Source organism: Crinia signifera, chromosome 1 (assembly GCF_055691185.1).
Source record: "Crinia signifera chromosome 1, ASM5569118v1, whole genome shotgun sequence".
In the NCBI taxonomy this organism is placed as follows: domain Eukaryota; kingdom Metazoa; phylum Chordata; class Amphibia; order Anura; family Myobatrachidae; genus Crinia; species Crinia signifera.
In genome coordinates this window covers 26,925,766-26,944,868 of record NC_139217.1, presented here as the reverse complement: position 1 = coordinate 26,944,868, position 19,103 = coordinate 26,925,766, and the positions used below count along the sequence as shown (strand labels likewise).

The following is a 19,103-nucleotide window of genomic DNA, read 5'->3' as shown; positions in this document are numbered from 1 at the left end:
AGTGGCAAAATGCATGTGAGAAAAGTTGCTGTTTCTTATCGACACGCTAATTCACATTAAGCTTGGAGAAAGCCCCATCCCTGACTGGCAACAACCTGTCCATGACCATGCCCCCTTTTGGAGGACCTACCTCAGAACTGCCGGGAATAGTAAGGGTGGCGGAGTGCAGTGGGTGACATATGGGGCCTTATTCTAGTTCATTCTTTCTGACAAATTCCTTCTGAGATGGACAAAACCATGTGCACTGCAGGGGGGCAGATGTAAAATGTGCAGAGAGAATTAGATTTGGGTGAGTTATTTTGTTTCTGTGCAGGGTAAATACTGACTGCTTTATTTTTACACTGCAATATAGATCTCACTTTGAAGTAAAACCCCACCCAAATCTAATTCTCTCTGCACAAGTTACATCTGCCCCACCTGCAGTGCACATGGTTTTGTCCATCTAAGAAGGAATTTGCCTCTAAGAGTGAACCAGAATAAGGCCCATGGTGACTGGGGAGTCAATGAGTGATGCAGAGGTAGAGGATGACAGGAAGAAAGTGCCACGGAGAAGGTAGACGGACAGCAGAAGGTAGACGGGCAGAGAGAGAAAATGTTATGCAGACAGTGATGGGGAAAGGCAATGGGTGACAGGGAAAGGCAGTGGGTGGCAAGGGAAAGCAAAAGGAGATCGAGAGAGGCAGTGGATGGCAGGGGAAAGCAAAGGGAGATAGAGAGAGGCAAAGGGTGACAGGGAAAGGGAGTGGGCTGCAGGGGAAAGCAAAGGGAGATAATGAGAGGCAAAGGGTGACAGGGAAAGGCAGTGGGCAGCAGGGGAAAGCAAAGGGAGATAGACAGAGGTAAAGGGTGACAGGGAAAGGCAGAGAGTGACAAGGAGAAAGTAGATGATGGGGAAAGGCAATGTGTGGATGGGTAGGTGGTGGGTGACATTTTCGAGGTGGCTGCTGTCAGAGCCACTTATTGGCTTACTAACTGGTGGGGCCGGGGCCTGGGATCAGCCGGCTTGTCTGATTGGCTCAGTTGATGAGATTGGGTAGCACTGCAGGCAGGGGCCAGGGCTGCTCCTCCTATTCATGCCTGGTAAAGATTGAGATATCAACCCCGACAGCACCGCCTGTCCACAACACTGGGCCAACCCCAGTCACTCAGAAGGCAGAGAGGAGGAGCTGCGGAGAGATGGGAGCCCTTCTGTCCCAATCCTCCGGTGTTTTTATTCTACTTGGTACCCCAAAGTCACTGGAACTAGGACTTGTTTATACTCAGAGCCCAAAATGATCTGAGCAAGGATTTGGTTTCTATTTGGAACTCGAATGTGTCCTGAACCAGGACTAGGTTTCACTCTGATCCCCAATGTGACCTTAGCAAGGACTCAGTTCTATTTAGAACCTCAATGTCCCTGAGTCAAGACTCAATTCTATATGGAACTCCAAAGTTACCTGAGCCGGGACTAGGTTCTAATCTGAACCCCAAAGTGTCCTGAACTGGGACATTGTTCTACTCTTAAACCCAGATGCAGTGCTCAAGGTGACAGGGGACATGGAAACTGGGCGTGACCTTGCAGGAGTGATGCAGTCATAGACCACGCCCTCTGCCCGTGAGGGGTCCATTTCCAGCTGACAAAAATGGCCGCTAATTGGACAACGCAATATTGACCATGGGACATCCGGTCCTCTTTATAGTCTGAAGCGGCATTGTGGCTAATAGGATCGTGCCCTTAGCCTAATTGAATGGTTTGCTTTCTCATTGCTCATGCTTTCTCCTCTCAAGTCACAGTAGTAAGATATCACAGTAGTAAGAGTCCATTGTGAGTGTATATCGCTAGCTGGGACTGCCGTGATCATGGTGCTGTGTCGGGTAACGTTGTGCACTGCAGATAGGGGGACAGGTGAATAATCGGCACCACCCACCGATATATATCACTCTGAGTCCCATGGCGGGAAGCGCTGTGTTTATAGGCCTGAGTTTATCAAGCAGTGATAAACCTCCCCAAACCTCATCTAGCTCTGTTACGGTGATTTATGAGTTCATGTACACAGCCTAGGTAAATCAGGCACGGCTGTTTCTCAGAATTGGATTATTTTTATTTTCCCTTTGAATATTTTAGACGGGGACTTGAGGTGTAAGTCATTCACTGGGAAACCTTTTGAATGACCGCCGTCATTGCTGATTCAAAAATAGGGACAGACTGAATAAATAAAAATAAACCTTATTAAAACAATAAAAACTAGGACAAAACTGTCTCCTCTTCTGGTCCATCCGACTTCAATGAGTTGCCAATTTTGATATGCCGCCATCACTATCTGCATAGCCGCCTTACCATGTGACCGCTGCAATGAGCTTGGGGATTTGCACTAATCCAGGGATGGGACAGAAGTACTGGCAGCCCACCCTGATGAAGGTCCTCTCCACACCTTCCCACTGACAACATAACAGTGGTATTTACAATGGTACTGTAGGTGCAGTGGGTGCAGTGGGAGTTCTGCAAAGTGTGGATCATAGCGAATATAAAGAAGAGATTTATATGTTTTAATATAAGAGGTTTCTATGACAACTCGCTGCGCATGTCGCCGTGTTGTGTGTTTGTTGTTGACAGGGCTTTTTGGGCAGAAGTTGTTCATTTGTTTTTTTAACATTATTTTTGGCTAGCGCCGTACGTGATTATTGGCTGGTTCCAACCAAACGTTTAATGGAATATTATAGTCATTAAATGTTGGATCTTGCTCCTATAGTAGTCAATTTCATATGCCTGGCAACATCTGTATTACATTATTATGGTAATATAGCAAATTAATTTGAGTCACACGTTTGTAAATAGCGTTTTCTTTTTTTTTATTATTCCTTGGCATTTCTTGTTGAAAACTTTTGTTTTTTGAACAATTGCTGTTCATAATATCCCATTAATGCTTCAATCATTCCTCTTATTGGGCCAGATGTACTAAGCTTCAAAAGTGATAAAATGGAGAGTGATAAACCGCCAAAATATCAGCTGCCATGACACAGGCTGGGTTTAAAAAATGACAGTTAAGAAAAAGAAAAAAAAGGGGGGGGGGGGGGGGGGTGCGCAGAATCAGTGAATCTGTAAATTCAATTGCAACTAAGGTAAAAACACCACTAGTGTTGAAATGAGAAGGTTGTATAGTATTGCACAATTGTATAGTGTTATACAGTATCCCATTCTTTGGAGTCTATGTACTAAGTTTTGGAGAGAGATTTAGTGGACAGAGATAATGTACCAACCAACCCCTAACTGTCATTGTTGGGACCTAGTCTGTATCATGACAGTTAGGGGCTGGTGCCATGAGGCCCATTTATAATGAGTTTTAGCTGTTTAAAACTCATTGCATATGATAAATAGTGACCCAGTCAACCAACCCCTAACTGTCATTTTCCAAACACAGCCTGCAGCATGGCAGGTGTGAGCTGGTTGGCTAGTACCATGGGGCCAATTTATCAATGAGTTTTAGCTGTTTAAAACACATTGCATATGATAAATAGTGACCCATCCAACCAGCCCCTAACTGTCATATTTCAAACACATCACGTAAAATGGCAGTTAGGAGCCAACCAACTGGTACTTTATCGCTGTCCACTTTGCCTCTCTCCAAGGCAAGTACATAGACTCCGCTATCCCCAATGGTAATAAAATGCATATAGTATCAGTTGATAATATCCCTAATTTCCCCCAGAGCTTACGGCCCCCCAACATTCCCCGGCCCTCCACCCCAACATTCCCCGGCCCTCCACCCAATTCCTGAGATTCCTATGCAGTTACTGTATCCATTCCGAACCACTTGGAGGCACGTACAGCAGTGCAACCCATAGGAGCGAGCTTCTCCCAGCAAAATGTATTCACAGCTGATTTACTATTGGCTGCCAGACGTGAAATTGATGCCGCGTTTCCCGTATCTGATTCGTCCAGGTCAATGTTTCATTTTTCTAGGTGGGAGAACAAAGCCTCCGATAGTGTTTGCAGAACAGTACAAGCGCAGTAAAACTCAATAAAAGTGTAATTGATACACGTTACCGGGCTTGGAGGTCACCTTGCCGTTTTGTTTTAGACAACAAAAACTCATTTAACAAAACATCTGTTGAGGGATTTCTTGCCAGATATAAAGTGCTTTCCACACAATTGTATATTGCCCATTGGATCAGAAAAAAAGGTTGGATTTAAAGAGCATTTTCCAGGCCGCCGTTTTCTGTTTGCCGGTTTTAGTGCCAATTTGCTCGGAGTTTCAGCAAATGGTATTTCAGGCTGATTATGTAAGTTATTAGTCAGAGAAAATGGAATAGCGAAAGGGAAGACTGCGATTTGTAGGATCTTTGGCCAAAATCGGCAGCTACTGATTGCTGGCGTTTGCAGAGCACGCTGTACTGCAGCTGGGGCAGATGTAACAGGTGCAGAGAGAGAGTTAGATTTGGGTGGGATGCCTTCGAACTGAAATCTAAATTGCAGTGTAACAATAAAGTAGCTGGTATATGTGGGCTACATGCAAGAGCATCCAGTGTTTGTCCTGCACAAAAACAATATACTGTAAACCACCACAATCTAACTCTCTCTGCACATGTTCCATCAGCCCCACCTGCAGTGCAGCATGGTTTTGCCCAGTTGTGAGCTTTTTTGTGCGATATCAGCGCACAAGATCTCAAAGCAGAACCTGTCAGGTGTTTTTGGAGCAAATATTGGTAAATAAATGGGCCCTCATTGGCCAGACTACTTATTTTATAATATGTCCCTTTTGGTTGACCCCACAGAACAAGATCATTCTAGACCCCTTGACCTTCAGCGAAGCTCGATTCCGGCCTTCTCTGGAAGAGCGGCTGGAGAGCATCATCAGTGGGGCGGCCCTGATGGCGGACTCCTCGTGTACCCGCGACGACCGGAGGGAGAGAATCGTGGCGGAGTGCAACGCCGTGAGGCAAGCCCTTCAAGACCTACTGAGCGAGTACATGAACAATGTAAGTCTTCTTTAATTGTCTCTCGGTGCTTCCATGCGAGTGAGTCTCCTACGGTTGACAGATGGAGCGCTTTGCAAATACCCCGGTCGCGTTGAGCTCCAGTTTAGCAACAGCAAGATAATTACAGCGTACGTTGTCTAGGGACGGAAAGCTAATCTTTGGAAATACTTCAATAAGTAATATTATTACATAATTGTTCCTCTTGTAGGGAAAATGTAATGGTTTTTCTCTCCGATACTCTGCTGAGACTCACATTACATTATTGTGGTGACCGTGGCGCCATGTGGTGCTAAATGACTGCAGATGATTTGTTTATTGTATTATTTTGTTATTTTGTTGACTAATTGTTTGATTCTGAGGACAGATAATCTGGTGTTTTACCTGCCAATCCAGATGATACTGATCCCATGTATCCAGCAGCCTGGGGGCAGGGCCGGATTTGTGCCTAGGCCCATGAGGCACCGGCCTCAGGGCGGCACCAATTAAGGGCGTCAGGCAGGCTGACATTCTGTTAAATGGCACAGCGTGTGGGCAGCAGCGAGTGACCAGCGCCGCCGCCGCAGACATGAATTATCATATGTTGGCGGCAGCGCCGCTCGTCACCCGCCACTGCCCACCCACTCTGCCATGCACATTACATCACCGCTTAGTGGCTGGGTCCGATGGTCCCCTTGCGCGTCCGGAAATAGCTCAGGCTCACTGCTGCCGGCTCCCGCCCATTGGCTACTCTACACACACACAGTCTATTGGCTGCTGTGTATCCAGCAGCTGAGCTGAGCGGCGCGCAGATCCTCCCTGCACTCAGTCAGTCACAGTGTGTGAGCCGGAGAGAGACTGACGGAGACACTGTGCTAATCACTGTACTAATAAGTGCCTCCCTCCCTCCGGGTCCTCCGTACAGTGAGCAGTCCAGAGCGCTTAACAAAATATTAAGGTGGGCTACAGTTACATTTTAATGAAATATATAAATAACAATGTATATACATATATGATTACATTAAAATTGGGTGGGGGGGGCACAAATATGTTGTGCCTAGGGGCGGCCTGACCCCTAAATTCGCCCCTGCCTGGGGGGCAGCCAAAGCTGGGGGGTTTTGGGATTTTTTTATACTTGTACCTGTCTGGAGTCTCAAGATGAAGGATTGTGTCTAGTTCCACTTTAGTTCTTTGATGGGGATGTGATTTTGGGTAATGGTGGAAGTTTTTAGATGCCCTCAAAGCGTTTTTTTATTTTTTCTGTAATTGAAGTAGGTGTATTGCAGCTAGATTGTACCCTTGTGGTCTCGCTTTGCTTTTATATTCTCCCTCCAGGTATACGTGGACCCAGTGCATGATGGGTAATGTAAAAAAACAGGTTCAAGCTGCAACCCGAGGTGAAGGCAGCAACGCCTAAAAAAAAAATAGTACAAGGACCAGATGCACTAAGCTTCAAAATGTAGAGTGATAAACAACCAACCAATCAGCTCCTGCCTGACATTTTTCAAACACAGTCTGTGACATGGCAGGTAGGAGCTGATTGGCTGGCTGTTTATCACTCTCCATTTTATCACTTTTGAAGCTTAGTGCATCTGGCGCTGAGTACTCTAGCGCTCAGACTCTACCGCGCTAGGCACCAGGGACCAGAGCCCGGGGAAATCACATATATTTTAGTTTTCACCAAATTATACTGAGGTTCAGCAGGTGGCATAATTACAGACCTCACTTGTTAATAAATAAAAAGTGAATAAGTCGTCATATATTCACCAATACAATGTATATGGTTATTTACTGCGCTGACTAACGACGGCGTCGGCATAGAAACCTGTCTTTCACCAAGCCGATCCTGTCAACTTTAAAGTTTCATTTTCCAAATGTCAACTATATTACCTGTCACAGCGAGAGGTGACCATTTGCAGGTTGGGGGGGGGGAGTTTGAGAGAGAGACATATTAGTAAATGACATTCAGTATCCAGAAGGAATGCGTACACAGTACAAAGATGCTAAAAGCCTGTATACAATATATGTGAGGAGGATGTACGTACAGTATATAGAATTTCTTTGTAGTTTTATTGTAATGAATGTTCATTGTGCACAGTGTACGTCTGAGAGGATTAGTAAATACCATGTGCAGTAGTCGCTGTTAGAATGGAATAAAGAATAAAAACATTCTCGCATGGAGGCTGGCAATTACTGTACGCGTAGAGCGACAACTGTTTCTTCTACAGCAAGCGTTCAGAGTCCTTGACACAGAATCAGTTAGCAGCGTATAACGGCATCATGCAATCATTGCTTTTTCAATTCCACGACAATAGAGGTTACAGGAGGAAAGTTATATGCATTGCAGATTCGCCAGTGTCAAACGTTTGCATACAAAGATCTAACTGTTTATGTGCAGAGTTATCGCAGGAATTTCCCAGCATGCATTTCTACCAGATTCAACTGAGCGCCGATTGTTAAGTTAGTACACTATTTATATATATATATTTCTCAATATACAGATGGAGCGCCTGTCAGCCAGCCTGAACTATCGCCAGATCTCCGGAGCTGGCGCAGGCTGGCACAGGCTGGCGACAGGTGCTTCACCTGACTGGGAGACGATTGCACGCCCCCATCCGCACTGTGGCAGAGAGTGGATTCCAGGGTGCAGGGTGAGTGGCGGGTGCGGGCACCGACGGGGGGAGCATTGGGGAGCTGACAGAGGGTGGCGGCGGGCTCCATCAGAACAGGGTACGGAAGCATCTCATGCGTGTTAGTGGCGGCTGGCGAATGGCAATAGAATATATATATATATATATATATATAGTGTGTATACATTAATTTTTAAGGAACTTTTTACCTGCATGCTCATTGACAGTGATTTCTTGCTCATTGCCTGGGGTTAGATGCTCGTTGTCAGGTGTTTCATGCTCGTTGCCAAGGGTTAAATACTGTACTTGTTGCTGGGGTTACTTGCTTGTTGTCAGGTGTTTCATGCCTATTTCCAAGGATTACATGCTCGTTGCCAGGGGGTTACATACTCATCGGCAGGGTGCAGGTAGTCACATCCTGCCAGCACTCCTGGAATTCGGCACTTCCGCATAGCGCTGTATGGGCTGTGCTCCCCTGACAGATGCTAGAGGTCCTACTCCCAGAAAAATGGGAACTCCGTTGAAAATGATTGAGATGATTCTTCTTTATTTATCACCTTCTAGAAGATACAATAATAGATATAATCTGATTGGTTGCCATAAGCAACATCCCATCTTCAATAGAACTCTAATCTTAGTAAATTCATTCCACAGTATCCAGGTGCACAGCGGTATCCATAATCCCCCTGTTTTACTTGGCTATAATTATCATGTCTCTATATGTAAGTAGAAGTACGTTTGATTTGCAACAACATCATTGCTTCAGGGTCCAATGGGATTGCGCCTGCAGCTACTGACGCATTTCACATAAACACAGTCCACAGGCAGAGATATATATCCACAGGCAGATATATATATATATATATATATATATATATATATATATGTGTGTATGTATGTATATATACACACATACACACACAATTTTATTGCTGCCTTTAGCTGCCAGTGTAGCCTTGAGCAGTGTAACCTCCAACCTCGGTGAAACGCGCTGTGCTGTGCAGTATCTCAGACTATTACATAATAGAACATGTAATATCTCTCTCCAATTTTCAAGCACATTCAGATGGGAAGGGAAGAGAATTAAGAACCCTTCTTAAGTAACTATAATTTATTTCATTTATGACTTTTCTTTATATAAAATATATCTATTTTCTCTTAAATAGCACCTGGAGGATTGGAGGAAAATCAATGGATAGAGATCAAAACGCATAAAACACACCATGACATGCATATTTAAAGACCCCTTAAGCAGACCTTGCCTTTAACTACTTTGGCGCGTACGGCAGAAATGTGCTTTGGGATCAGGGAAAACATTACTTATTTAAGAGGCCAAGTTAAAAAAAGGTGTCATATTTGTTCTTTCTGAAATATTGTAGATAATGGATATAACAATTATGGTAATTCGTCTTTTCTTTCATTTAAAAAATCTAAATTCAAAAGTTTATTTTTTTATTACTAAAACTTACAGAACTCGTCTATCTCGTAAGGTTGTAGTATTTGGAAAGCGGAGAATGCTAGAGATGCAGAGCCGAATTTCCCATTAGGCACGTGAGGCACGTGCCTAGGGGCGGCACATGTTTGGGGGGTGGCACTTGGATGCCTGTGATAGTACTGTCAGCCCAAAATGTACCAATAACTGCAAAATATCCACTTTACTGTACTATATTCCATCTTAAATAGAGTGTAAATGGATGGGACATGCAAATACTGCCCCTATAAATTGTTGTGCCTAGGGGCGCCCTCATCCCTAAATCCGCCCCTGTAGAGATGGTTTCTGAGACGGAAGCTTTCTTTGGGCAAGTCTATGTTCTGGGATCCATTCAGATCTCTGCTATTACTGATCTTATCACTCGGTATTGCACAGGGGCTGTTGAAACATCGCACTGGGTTACCGATATTTGTGGGCATAGCAAATGCTGCAATGATTCTGCAGGTGTCCATGCATCAGCAGGGGCGATCCCTTGACCAGCTGGTAGCACTAATCTGCAGACAGAGTAAGATAATTGGAGGGCATTGATATGCCTCCTCCCCAGAGGGCATGCTGGGATATGCCTCCTCCCTAGAGGGCATGTTGGGATACACCTCCTCCCCAGAGGGCATGCTGGGATGCACCTCCTCCCCAGAGGGCATGTTGGGATACACCTCCTCCCCAGAGGGCATGCTGGGATGTGCCTCCTCCCCAGAGGGCATGCTGGGATACACCTCCTCCACAAAGGGCATGCTGGGATACACGTCCTCCCCAGAGGGCATGCTAGGATACACCTCCTCCCCAGAGGCCATGCTGGGATACGCCTCCTCCCCAGAGGCCATGCTGGGATACGCCTCCTCCCCAGAGGGCATGCTAGGATACACGTCCTCACCAGAGGGCATGCTGGGATACACGTCCTCCCCAGAGGGCATGCTGGGATACACGTCCTCCTCAGAGGGCATGCTAGGACAGGCCATGCACCTTTTTAAGCATTGGTTTCTGATATATTATTTTTCTAGCACGAACACGCACTGCAGTTCTGAGAAGTTCTATATGAGTGCAGGGCCATGGTGAGACGTGGTGTCCTGCTACACTGTACACAACCTGACTCACATCCTCATTGTATTGGCGATTGAATAACTGACCTTGTACAGTATGTTCAGGATGTGTAACCATAGTGGCTAAGAAAATGTCTATCTGTGCTGTCAGCTGTACAACATGTAACAACTATGATTTCATTCTGTGCCAACTGACTCCAAACTTCCCATATACTGTATATATCTTGTGTCTGCTTCCCCCAGAATTACCTGGAACCATAGTTATGTGTTCAGCATGTTGGGTCAGTCTCAGGGGATGCAGTTACAATCCCGACGGTCGGGATCCCGGCGTTCAGAATCCTGACGCCGGAATCCCGACGGCCGAAATGCCGACACATTCTCCCTCCGTGGGTGTCCACGACACCCCTGGAGGGAGAATAAATTAGTGTGTCGAGCGTAGCGAGGCACCGGGCCCGCTGCCCGCAAAGGGGGGGCCCGCAAAGGGGGGGGGGGGGGGGATCCACGTCCCCCCCTTGTCGGCATTTCGGCTGTCGGGATTCCGATAGCGGGATTCTGAACGCCGGGATTCCGACCGCCGGGATTCAATACTGAATCCAGTCTCAGAACATGCACCTGTATTAGCATCCCGTGAGTTCTAAGTCTCGTTAAAATGCTGTGATACCCATACTACCGTATGCCTGGTGTCTCTAAGGAATTATTAGCCAGAGAGACACTGAAGCCATGAATAATTAGTGTAGATAGGGGGTGCCCCTACAGTACTTTGTATGCTTCTCAACCACAGAGGGTAAAAGCACCAACTACTTCAAACTTCATTTCTGAGTTTGCTCCGAACGGCGTTTGTAAATCAAACTGTGCCGGAGGATAAATAGCCGCTGGTTAACAGAAAAATGGATTTCTGATAACAATTGTCAGCCAAGGCTTTCAGCGTGATTCCTTTTTGTCGTTCCTGATTGCACATTTGTGAATAAATAGTTTGGTTAGAAGCTGTTTCCCACTGACTTACAGAGGCTTTTATTTAGTAACCTTGGAATGATAATATTTCAATAACTGGTTCTGCATGGAGGACTTTTGTCTTATCATACGAAATGCTCATAGTTTAAAAAAAATTGTATATAAATTTCTAAAATGCATTCTCGTTTCAGGCTGTGATTGACACAGTGATGATTAAACCTCGGCTCTACGCGCCAGTTCTTTAAAATATTGTTGTTACATCCCCTGATCCCATCCCAATCGGTATGCACAAAAATAAAGGGATGCAATAAACTTTTCTTATTAACTGATAATATTGTACGGTGGTGTATCTATCCATCGGAGGAGGAGTCCGAGTGCTGTAGTGCTCAGACTACATAGCGCAGCAGAGGTTTACGCATGCGCAGTAGTGTCTGAGCACTAGATTCCTCAGACCCTACTGTTCTCGGCACCGCTCCCGGCAAAGAGGAGGCCCGGCTGAGGAGGCTTCACACAGGCCTCCTCCTCTCTAGCTGCACACAGGCCTCCTCTTCTCTCACTGCACATGGGCCTCCTCCTCTCTGGCTGCACACAGGCCTCCTCTTCTCTCGCTGCACATGGGCATCCGCTTCTCTTGCTGCACATGGGCCTCCTCCTCTCTGGCTGCACAGAGGCCTCCTCTTCTCTCGCTGCACATGGGCCGCCTCTTCTTTCACTGCATATGGGCCTCCTCCTCTCTGGCTACACACAGGCCTACTCTTCTCTCGCTGCACATGGGCCTCCTCCTCTCTTAAGACACCTCTGATATTGTATCTTATTCTATATACTGTACATGGATTTTTTTTGTTTATGTTTAAATGTATATAAATTATTACATTTTTCACTTTTTTAACATTTTTGGTAAAGCTGGGCGAATCTACAAGGTTGACGGTGAGAAATGTCCAACATAAGCAAAAGGTCAATGTCAACGTGAGTTTTCCACTTTTTTATGCTAATGTTGACACCTGAGCACATGATGCCTTTAATTATTTCACCACATCCTCGCACGGCTAACTTAGCTCACCATTCTTCAGTCCAGGTTCCCTGCTCTGCTCAGCACATTTTTCTGTTTCCAATCAGAGTCCATGTGGATGGTAAAGTATAAGAAAGTCTAAAAATTAGGAATTTTTTTTTTACAAAAAACTCATGTCGACCTTTACATGAGTCAACCATAGCCATGTTTGATCTTTTACTTGTGTCGACCTATTGACCATGTCGCCTAGTTGCAAGTCAATCATATGGTGTTGACTAGGGTAGGAATATTTTTTTTAATCCCGGGATTGAAAAATTCTCAATCCCGGGATTAGCCTCCCTAGTAATAAATTGCAGGCTGCAGCAGCGTGGCGGTTCCTGGTGCCACCGGGAGCAAACAGGCGGCGGCAGCATTGCGGACAGGGGTGTGGTAGCGCAATGCGACCTCTGACCACGTTTTTCTAAACTGAGCCGCATTCCAGGGTCAGGAACAGCTTGGCAGTTACTAATCCTGGGATTGGAAGCTCCAATCACGGGATTGAAATGTCAGCAATTTTAGGACCAAATCCAGTTGGCCAAGAGCTCTGTGTCGACTACTCGGCGTATTAGTAGATGTTGACCTGGAAGATACTCTACATAAAGTATCATTTTTTCCTAGAGTACGTTCCTAGAGTCAAGTTTGATTTATGAGTTTATTATAAAGTTGTTCTAAATTAGGAATCGTACATCACATCCCTGGGTCTTTGGGGATATAGCTAAAAAAAGAACAGGACAGTACAACATGTACCAAATTAGCAGAGCACCCACTAGCCCTGTAATAATCTGTTCATTATATGGTTGTGATGGGAAAGTAGCAGTATTGTTGCTTTCCTCTAGCAGTGCCATGTTATTTCCACAGGCTGGGATCGTAAATCTATTTAGCATTGAGTAAGTTTTAGTACTGGCTGCTTTTTCCAGGTAGCAGGGTACACTCAAATGGACCACCCATAGCTGAGATCATTACCGTTAAGTATATGGCTACAGGAAAAAAATAACTTGTAATGTCACAGCCATTGGCAGTTTTCTGTTGGAAGCCGTACCTACCTTCCAGCAGGGAAGCTGCGTCCTTCATCAGATCTGATATACCGGTCCAGCCTGAAATCCTGGACAAGCATCTCCATCTCACCACGCTGCTACAACTGCATGGGGGACCGTGGTGCCTGACCACGCCTCCATGACACATGGTTGTACCCCTATTCCGTACTTGTGCACTCATTTATGTACAGCATAGCTGCTTATATGGTAACTTTTACCTCCTATTTATGAAAACGATAAGAATTTTGAGTGGATTCTGATGTACTCCAACGCGTTTCGTGAGAAATTTTATTATTGCAATGTTTTGCAATTCAATAATTAGTTGGTTAACGGACGGCTGTTTCTATTGATAAATTTATAGGAAATATTCAAGAATTATCAGGATTTCGGCAAGTGATCGGTCAAAATAAAACGGAGACCCGTCTAAATAGAGAATTAGTTACAAATATGTTTAAGTTCTGGGTAAAGACATAAAGGTCATTGTTATAGCTGGACAACTTTATATAAAATAAAAAAAAAAACGATGGAATTTGTAATATATTGATTGCCTGTAGGTATTCAGGCAATTTCAAAAATAACTAAATAAAAATAGATTTTATTAGAGAAAAGGAGTTTGACAGAGCGTTTCTAATTTGCAAATGGTGTTCAGACCCTTTTGTAATTTTACGACTTTCCTGGTTTATCTTGTGAAGTAAACGATGCTACGACTCACTATAAATACAGTCAACATTATAAAATTCCAATTTTGCTGGCAATAAACCGCCTAACATAACCTCTTTCAAATCCCATCTGACTTATGAAAATGTAAAGCATCCTTCTTTTATTACACAGAATTCACTCGAAGTCTAACCTGGGTTTTTTTTTTTTTTTTACTTCCAATTTCACAGCAGTCTAATAAAACCGTGACAGATAGTCCATCCATTAAACACAACAATTTGCATAGGAATATGCGGTGTATAATTAAAGGTGAGAAAAATTGTGATTTTGGTTTTTGGGTGCTAATTTTGCACAGGTTACAAAGCTAAGGTTCCGTTACCTCGCCATTCTCCCCAATGCCATTCGGCACTGTGGGCCTTAATTCAGATTCGCTAATTATTTCACTGCAGATGTCTAGGCCAGAATTATTATTTTGGGTAAATTTTTATCTAAGCAGAAATCTTCCAGAGTAATCCCATCCCAAAAACTGCATTACAAAATTGCTGACAACAGAAAACAATAGCTTGCACAGTACCTGTCTCACTGCAAGGTTTTTGTCCATCGTTATCAGTCAAGGCTGTACTATAAAATCTGCCTGCACTGTCATTCCATAGCATTGGTAATTAAAGGTTTGGAACATATACTGTACAAGTAGATTTTCCTTTTACTTTACCCAAAATGGCGTCTCAACCCTATGATAAACTCAAAGAAGAGAATTGCAGGGTCGTAACTAGGCTTTTTTGTTGCCCTTTGCCAGAAAAGCGAATCCCCCCTATATTCCACTGGGAACATAAGTTGCATGCCCATACCCAAGATTTATACCCATAACCTGTTACATACCAGTTAAACACCGTCATCTCTGAACTATTTGGTCCTGCATAAAAAAACTATGAGATTTCCAACTCTAAAGCTCTGTAAATCACCAACTGATTATAGTTGAGCAGATTTATGTAGTGTGTAGTCACACATCCAATCCCCTGTAGCCACACACTACATAGATCTGCTCAGCTGCAATGCTGATCATTTTTTCACTAAGTACATGGCAAGCTTCAAATAGTTAGAATTCTCTAGCTTTCTACACAAGGGCAGAGAGTTCAATTAATTGAGTGTCTGACTGCAATGCCACAGGCGATGGGTTCGAATCCCATGTAGGTTAGTATCTTAAAATGTCATAAAGGACAGTACGAGTGAATAACAAAGAGCTCTCAAGGTAAGCTCATGACTGTTGTATAGGAATTAGCGATGGAAGGGACAGGGGAAGGTAACAGGGGTGGGGAGGAGATGCTGGGTTTTAAAGATGAGTGAAGCTACAAGTGAATTAAAAGTATCAGATGATTGACATGTGCCCCCAACAGAGCCCCCCCCCCCCCCCACACACACACACACACACACACACACACACACACACACACACACACACACATTACATTTATGAACCCCTGCAATGGTCAACACAGTACCTTACTGTAAACGTCCGCACAGTTGGTAGGGTAGAACTACTTTGAGGAGATACTTTGTTGTGGTTGGATCCCTGCTGTAAGTTCTGACCCTGTGACTCCTGGCATCTTTGCATGTACATGTTGGAGGCTGTTTGATGCTATTAGCAATTTCTCTGCATAAATCAGTAGACTTTTATCATATAAAACAAAAGGTGCTTCAACCACAAGAGCCCTTTAAGAGATTACATAATGTCCCAGAGATATGTAAAAGTCTCCCAGAACAAAGACAACAAAAGAGTACGTACAAGGTCATATAAAGTTATAATAGCATAAGGGGCATTATAGGCGTGTAAGAGCCATCTAAACCCAAAAGATGAAGGCAAGGATATCAAAATAGGTCTTGGAGAGCAGTAATGTAGTTCCACATGGGCTGCACTTGAAGCTGTAATAGCAATTTATGCTTATGGAGCATAGAGGCTAAGTGTTACATAAAGCACTCAGGCCCATTAGGGATTTGCTGTAGTAGTAGGGCTACTTTTATGCCTCGCTCTTTTGTGTGTGATTTATGTCTGCAATTTGATCAGATGCAGGATGAAAAAAAAGACTCAGACAATAATTAGTCAGGTCCTTGCGCTGTGACGTCATGCAATCCCATTAACGACCAATTAACCCTTCTGCTGCAAGATGTAGATGACGGCTGTTATTCCACCCATCCGTCACTGTCAGCAGGTTATCAGGGGTGAGGATGGAACTAGCTAGGAGAGAAGATTAGGAGACTGGGAGGAAATTAATTCATTGGATCTTGTATTGTAGTTGGACGTTCTATGTTTTCTTTTGTTTGTATAATGAATTAATACTTTGTAATAACATAGTGAAGTATAACAACAGCTACAGGCTAAGTATTACTCCAGATGCTCTACCGGAGGGACAGTAGGTGGCGCTGTATTTTAAGTTGCTACTGTATAGTCTCTCTTATGTCTGTGTGCTTTCTTCTAGAATCTCCTGGTTAATCTTCTATGTTATGACATTTACATGTGTATGCCACATGGAACAAGTCACATATCTCCTACTGTACTGTATATCTTGGTTTTGTAGTACAAGTTACCATTTTGCACACTTGGGTTCCTCGTGAATTGAAATACTCCATTCTCATGATTATTGATTCAGCCCACAAAATGGCTGCACATCCTACATAAACAGCCAGCTCCTTCTTAAGCCGCCACGGTCAGGCTGCTGGCTCCGTCCTGTGGCTGCCCACCGTTGTCTCCTGACTTGTGCCATTATTCCAAGATGGCCAGGTGATAGACTTCTGTGGATAGCTGCCTGCTTTTATTATGTCCTGTCCAGTAAAAGCCTGGAAAGGAAATGCCGGTGGCCAGTGATAGGAACAGGGCTTGATTATGTGCATCATGAGACCCTGCCCCCTCACAATAAAATGCAGACAATATATAAATAGGGGTGGGACCAAATAACATGGTTATTGTAATGTGTCATAAGACCTCCCCCTACTTATTATCTTCGTCCTTCCCACTTTACCATGAAGAGGATGTGGGAGGAGTACCTACTCTTCCAGGAACTTGGGGGACTACCCAAACAATCATGAGTTGACTTAGGTTCAGAGAGAGTAGCTAAGTGTACGATACTCTGCCGTCTCTGAGTGGGGACTAAACATTTCTGAAATCTCAGAATGAACCATATTTGGATTTTCAATAATGTTTTTTAAAAACCTAATTAAATGTTTAAAATAATTAAAATCTATTTGGCAAATTTGTTATAAAGAGTGATAAATAAAGAATTGTCAAAGCGGACAGGGTTCTAGTGACTAATATACAATAAAGGGTATATTTACTGAAGAACGGGCTATAATCGTTGACCATCGCAGTATGTGGGGGCCCCTAAAATGTGGGTGCCCCTCCCTTAACCCAGCCCTGGTGTTAGCACCGCCTTAGTCAGCATTCCCCTAAATTCTAGATCACGTGACCTCAATCCAGTCTCGACCTTGTTTCGGTACAGTAACTTTTTTGTAAATAAAAAAAAAGAAACTGAAAATCTTAACCGTAATAATTGTCAAGCGAAATGGAATGCAAATTACTTTCCCCAGAAATATATTTGCATATATTATTGTAATTAGGCTTGCAAATTTCCCTCCCCTGTCTTCTCGATGATGATAAGTAACGACCATTGTTGCACAGTTTAATGAATAGACGTGCACTTGGACGTGAAATATATATGTATATAATATTTATGTTGATACTTTTTTGTATCCTATATTGTTTTTGCTGTGTACATAGTCGACCCGCAATTATCTATTACACAAAGAAACAGCAATTAAATCCCATTAGTAACAGATAATGTTTGCTGAACCAAAAAAGACACATCAAAGCGAGGCAGCTGTCTCCGCTCTCCCTAAACAGATAAAGATCTGTCTCATTTACCGGATTACAGCGCAGGTGGGAAGTGCGCTGGCTGACAGTCTTCTAATCAGTTTCGCTTTAGATATAATATGGGATCCGTTTTATATATATATATATTTTTATAATCTACAGTTCACACATACTGTAGCTTGTATTATACATTGTTTAAAAAAAAAAACCGGGTGCTGTGAAATACATTATTAATCCTGTGAGTGCCAAGCAAATTTGTGAAAAATTGGTGTGAAATTTGCCACACAAACATTTTTTTTCCGTCATAATGACCGGTAATGTTACCTTATATAGGAAATATAATCTTTTTTTTTTTTGTACGTTTTTTTTTTTATTTTTTTATTTGAATTTATATAACAAATGTGAGCGACGTTGGCATTTTTAGCTGATATTTTGCACATCTCTCGCCGAGATGTTGACGCTCAAAGTGGTAAAATTAAAATAAGGCCTTAAGATACCAGGCGATTTTTATATGAACTCCACCTTTCACTGTTTCGTCGGCTAGAGCTCAGCTTCCCCCAGAGGCGGCCATCGCTGAGCCTCGCCAGAAAGGACCCAATATTTTCCCGGTTGGGTGATTATCTGCATTTATCTGTGAGCACTTTTTTACAAAGTGATTGACAGGCAGAGAATGTTTGGGGGCAGTTGCGGGGAGTTGCGACAGAAATGCAGGCGAGTCACAATGACGCCACAATACATGTTCAGGCAGCTGCGGCATTTGCCTATTTTAGTGCAATCGCTGCTTGCACATTCGCATGAGTTTTTTTAATGTATTTTGTCCCGAATGTCGATGTAAGTCGACATGGATACCGCAACAGTGTACCGCGTCCCCTCACATGGCTCGCTCATCTATTCTCCCCCCACGCCCTAGTGGATGGTAGGGAAGCCCGGTTGACCATTAGTAGTTGACCTGATGTATATGGACATTCATACTCTTGACCTAGAGACCGTTTCCCCAGGAAAGTCGGTATTGACGTGTGGTTGATGGTGGGAGCAGGAAGCGGACGTTTTGCCTAAGCCGGTGCTGATAAACCTTGCCCCAGCCTTGGTTGTGGGTTATTGCATTACACAAAGACGGGCACATGTCTGCCAGGGGTAGAAGCTGTGCCGTGTAATCTTTTCCCGCCACAACATGGAATACTTGTCAAATGGCATTGTAAGTTTAATATGGTGAATTTAGATTGATTCTGAGGTTCTATGCAGCATTAAGGGGCTGCTGTGCCTGACAGAATGGAAGATAGACGTACTGTATGCTCCACATGTGGAACATTGCCATTCACAGGTACACAGGCGGAATGCTAAGTACAAATGTGTGACAAGCAGTACATTACACCTATCGCAGGCTGGATTCTACCTATACAGTTACGCTAAAACATACCTCCCAACCCATTGTTTTTTTTTTGGGACACTCCCACATCCTG

General features: G+C 43.8%; 1 protein-coding gene across 4 annotated transcripts in view; it reads left to right on the top strand.

Moving 5' to 3' along the window:
* Positions 1-19,103, top strand: part of CTNNA2 (catenin alpha 2) — a 1,425,647-nt gene that overhangs the window by 336,453 nt on the left and 1,070,091 nt on the right. For all 4 annotated transcript variants that reach the window (XM_083180541.1, XM_083180424.1, XM_083180611.1 and 1 more), the window contains exon 7: positions 4,753-4,956. In XM_083180541.1, the coding sequence (XP_083036667.1) occupies positions 4,753-4,956 (204 nt within the window). The remainder of the gene's footprint in view (positions 1-4,752; positions 4,957-19,103) is intronic.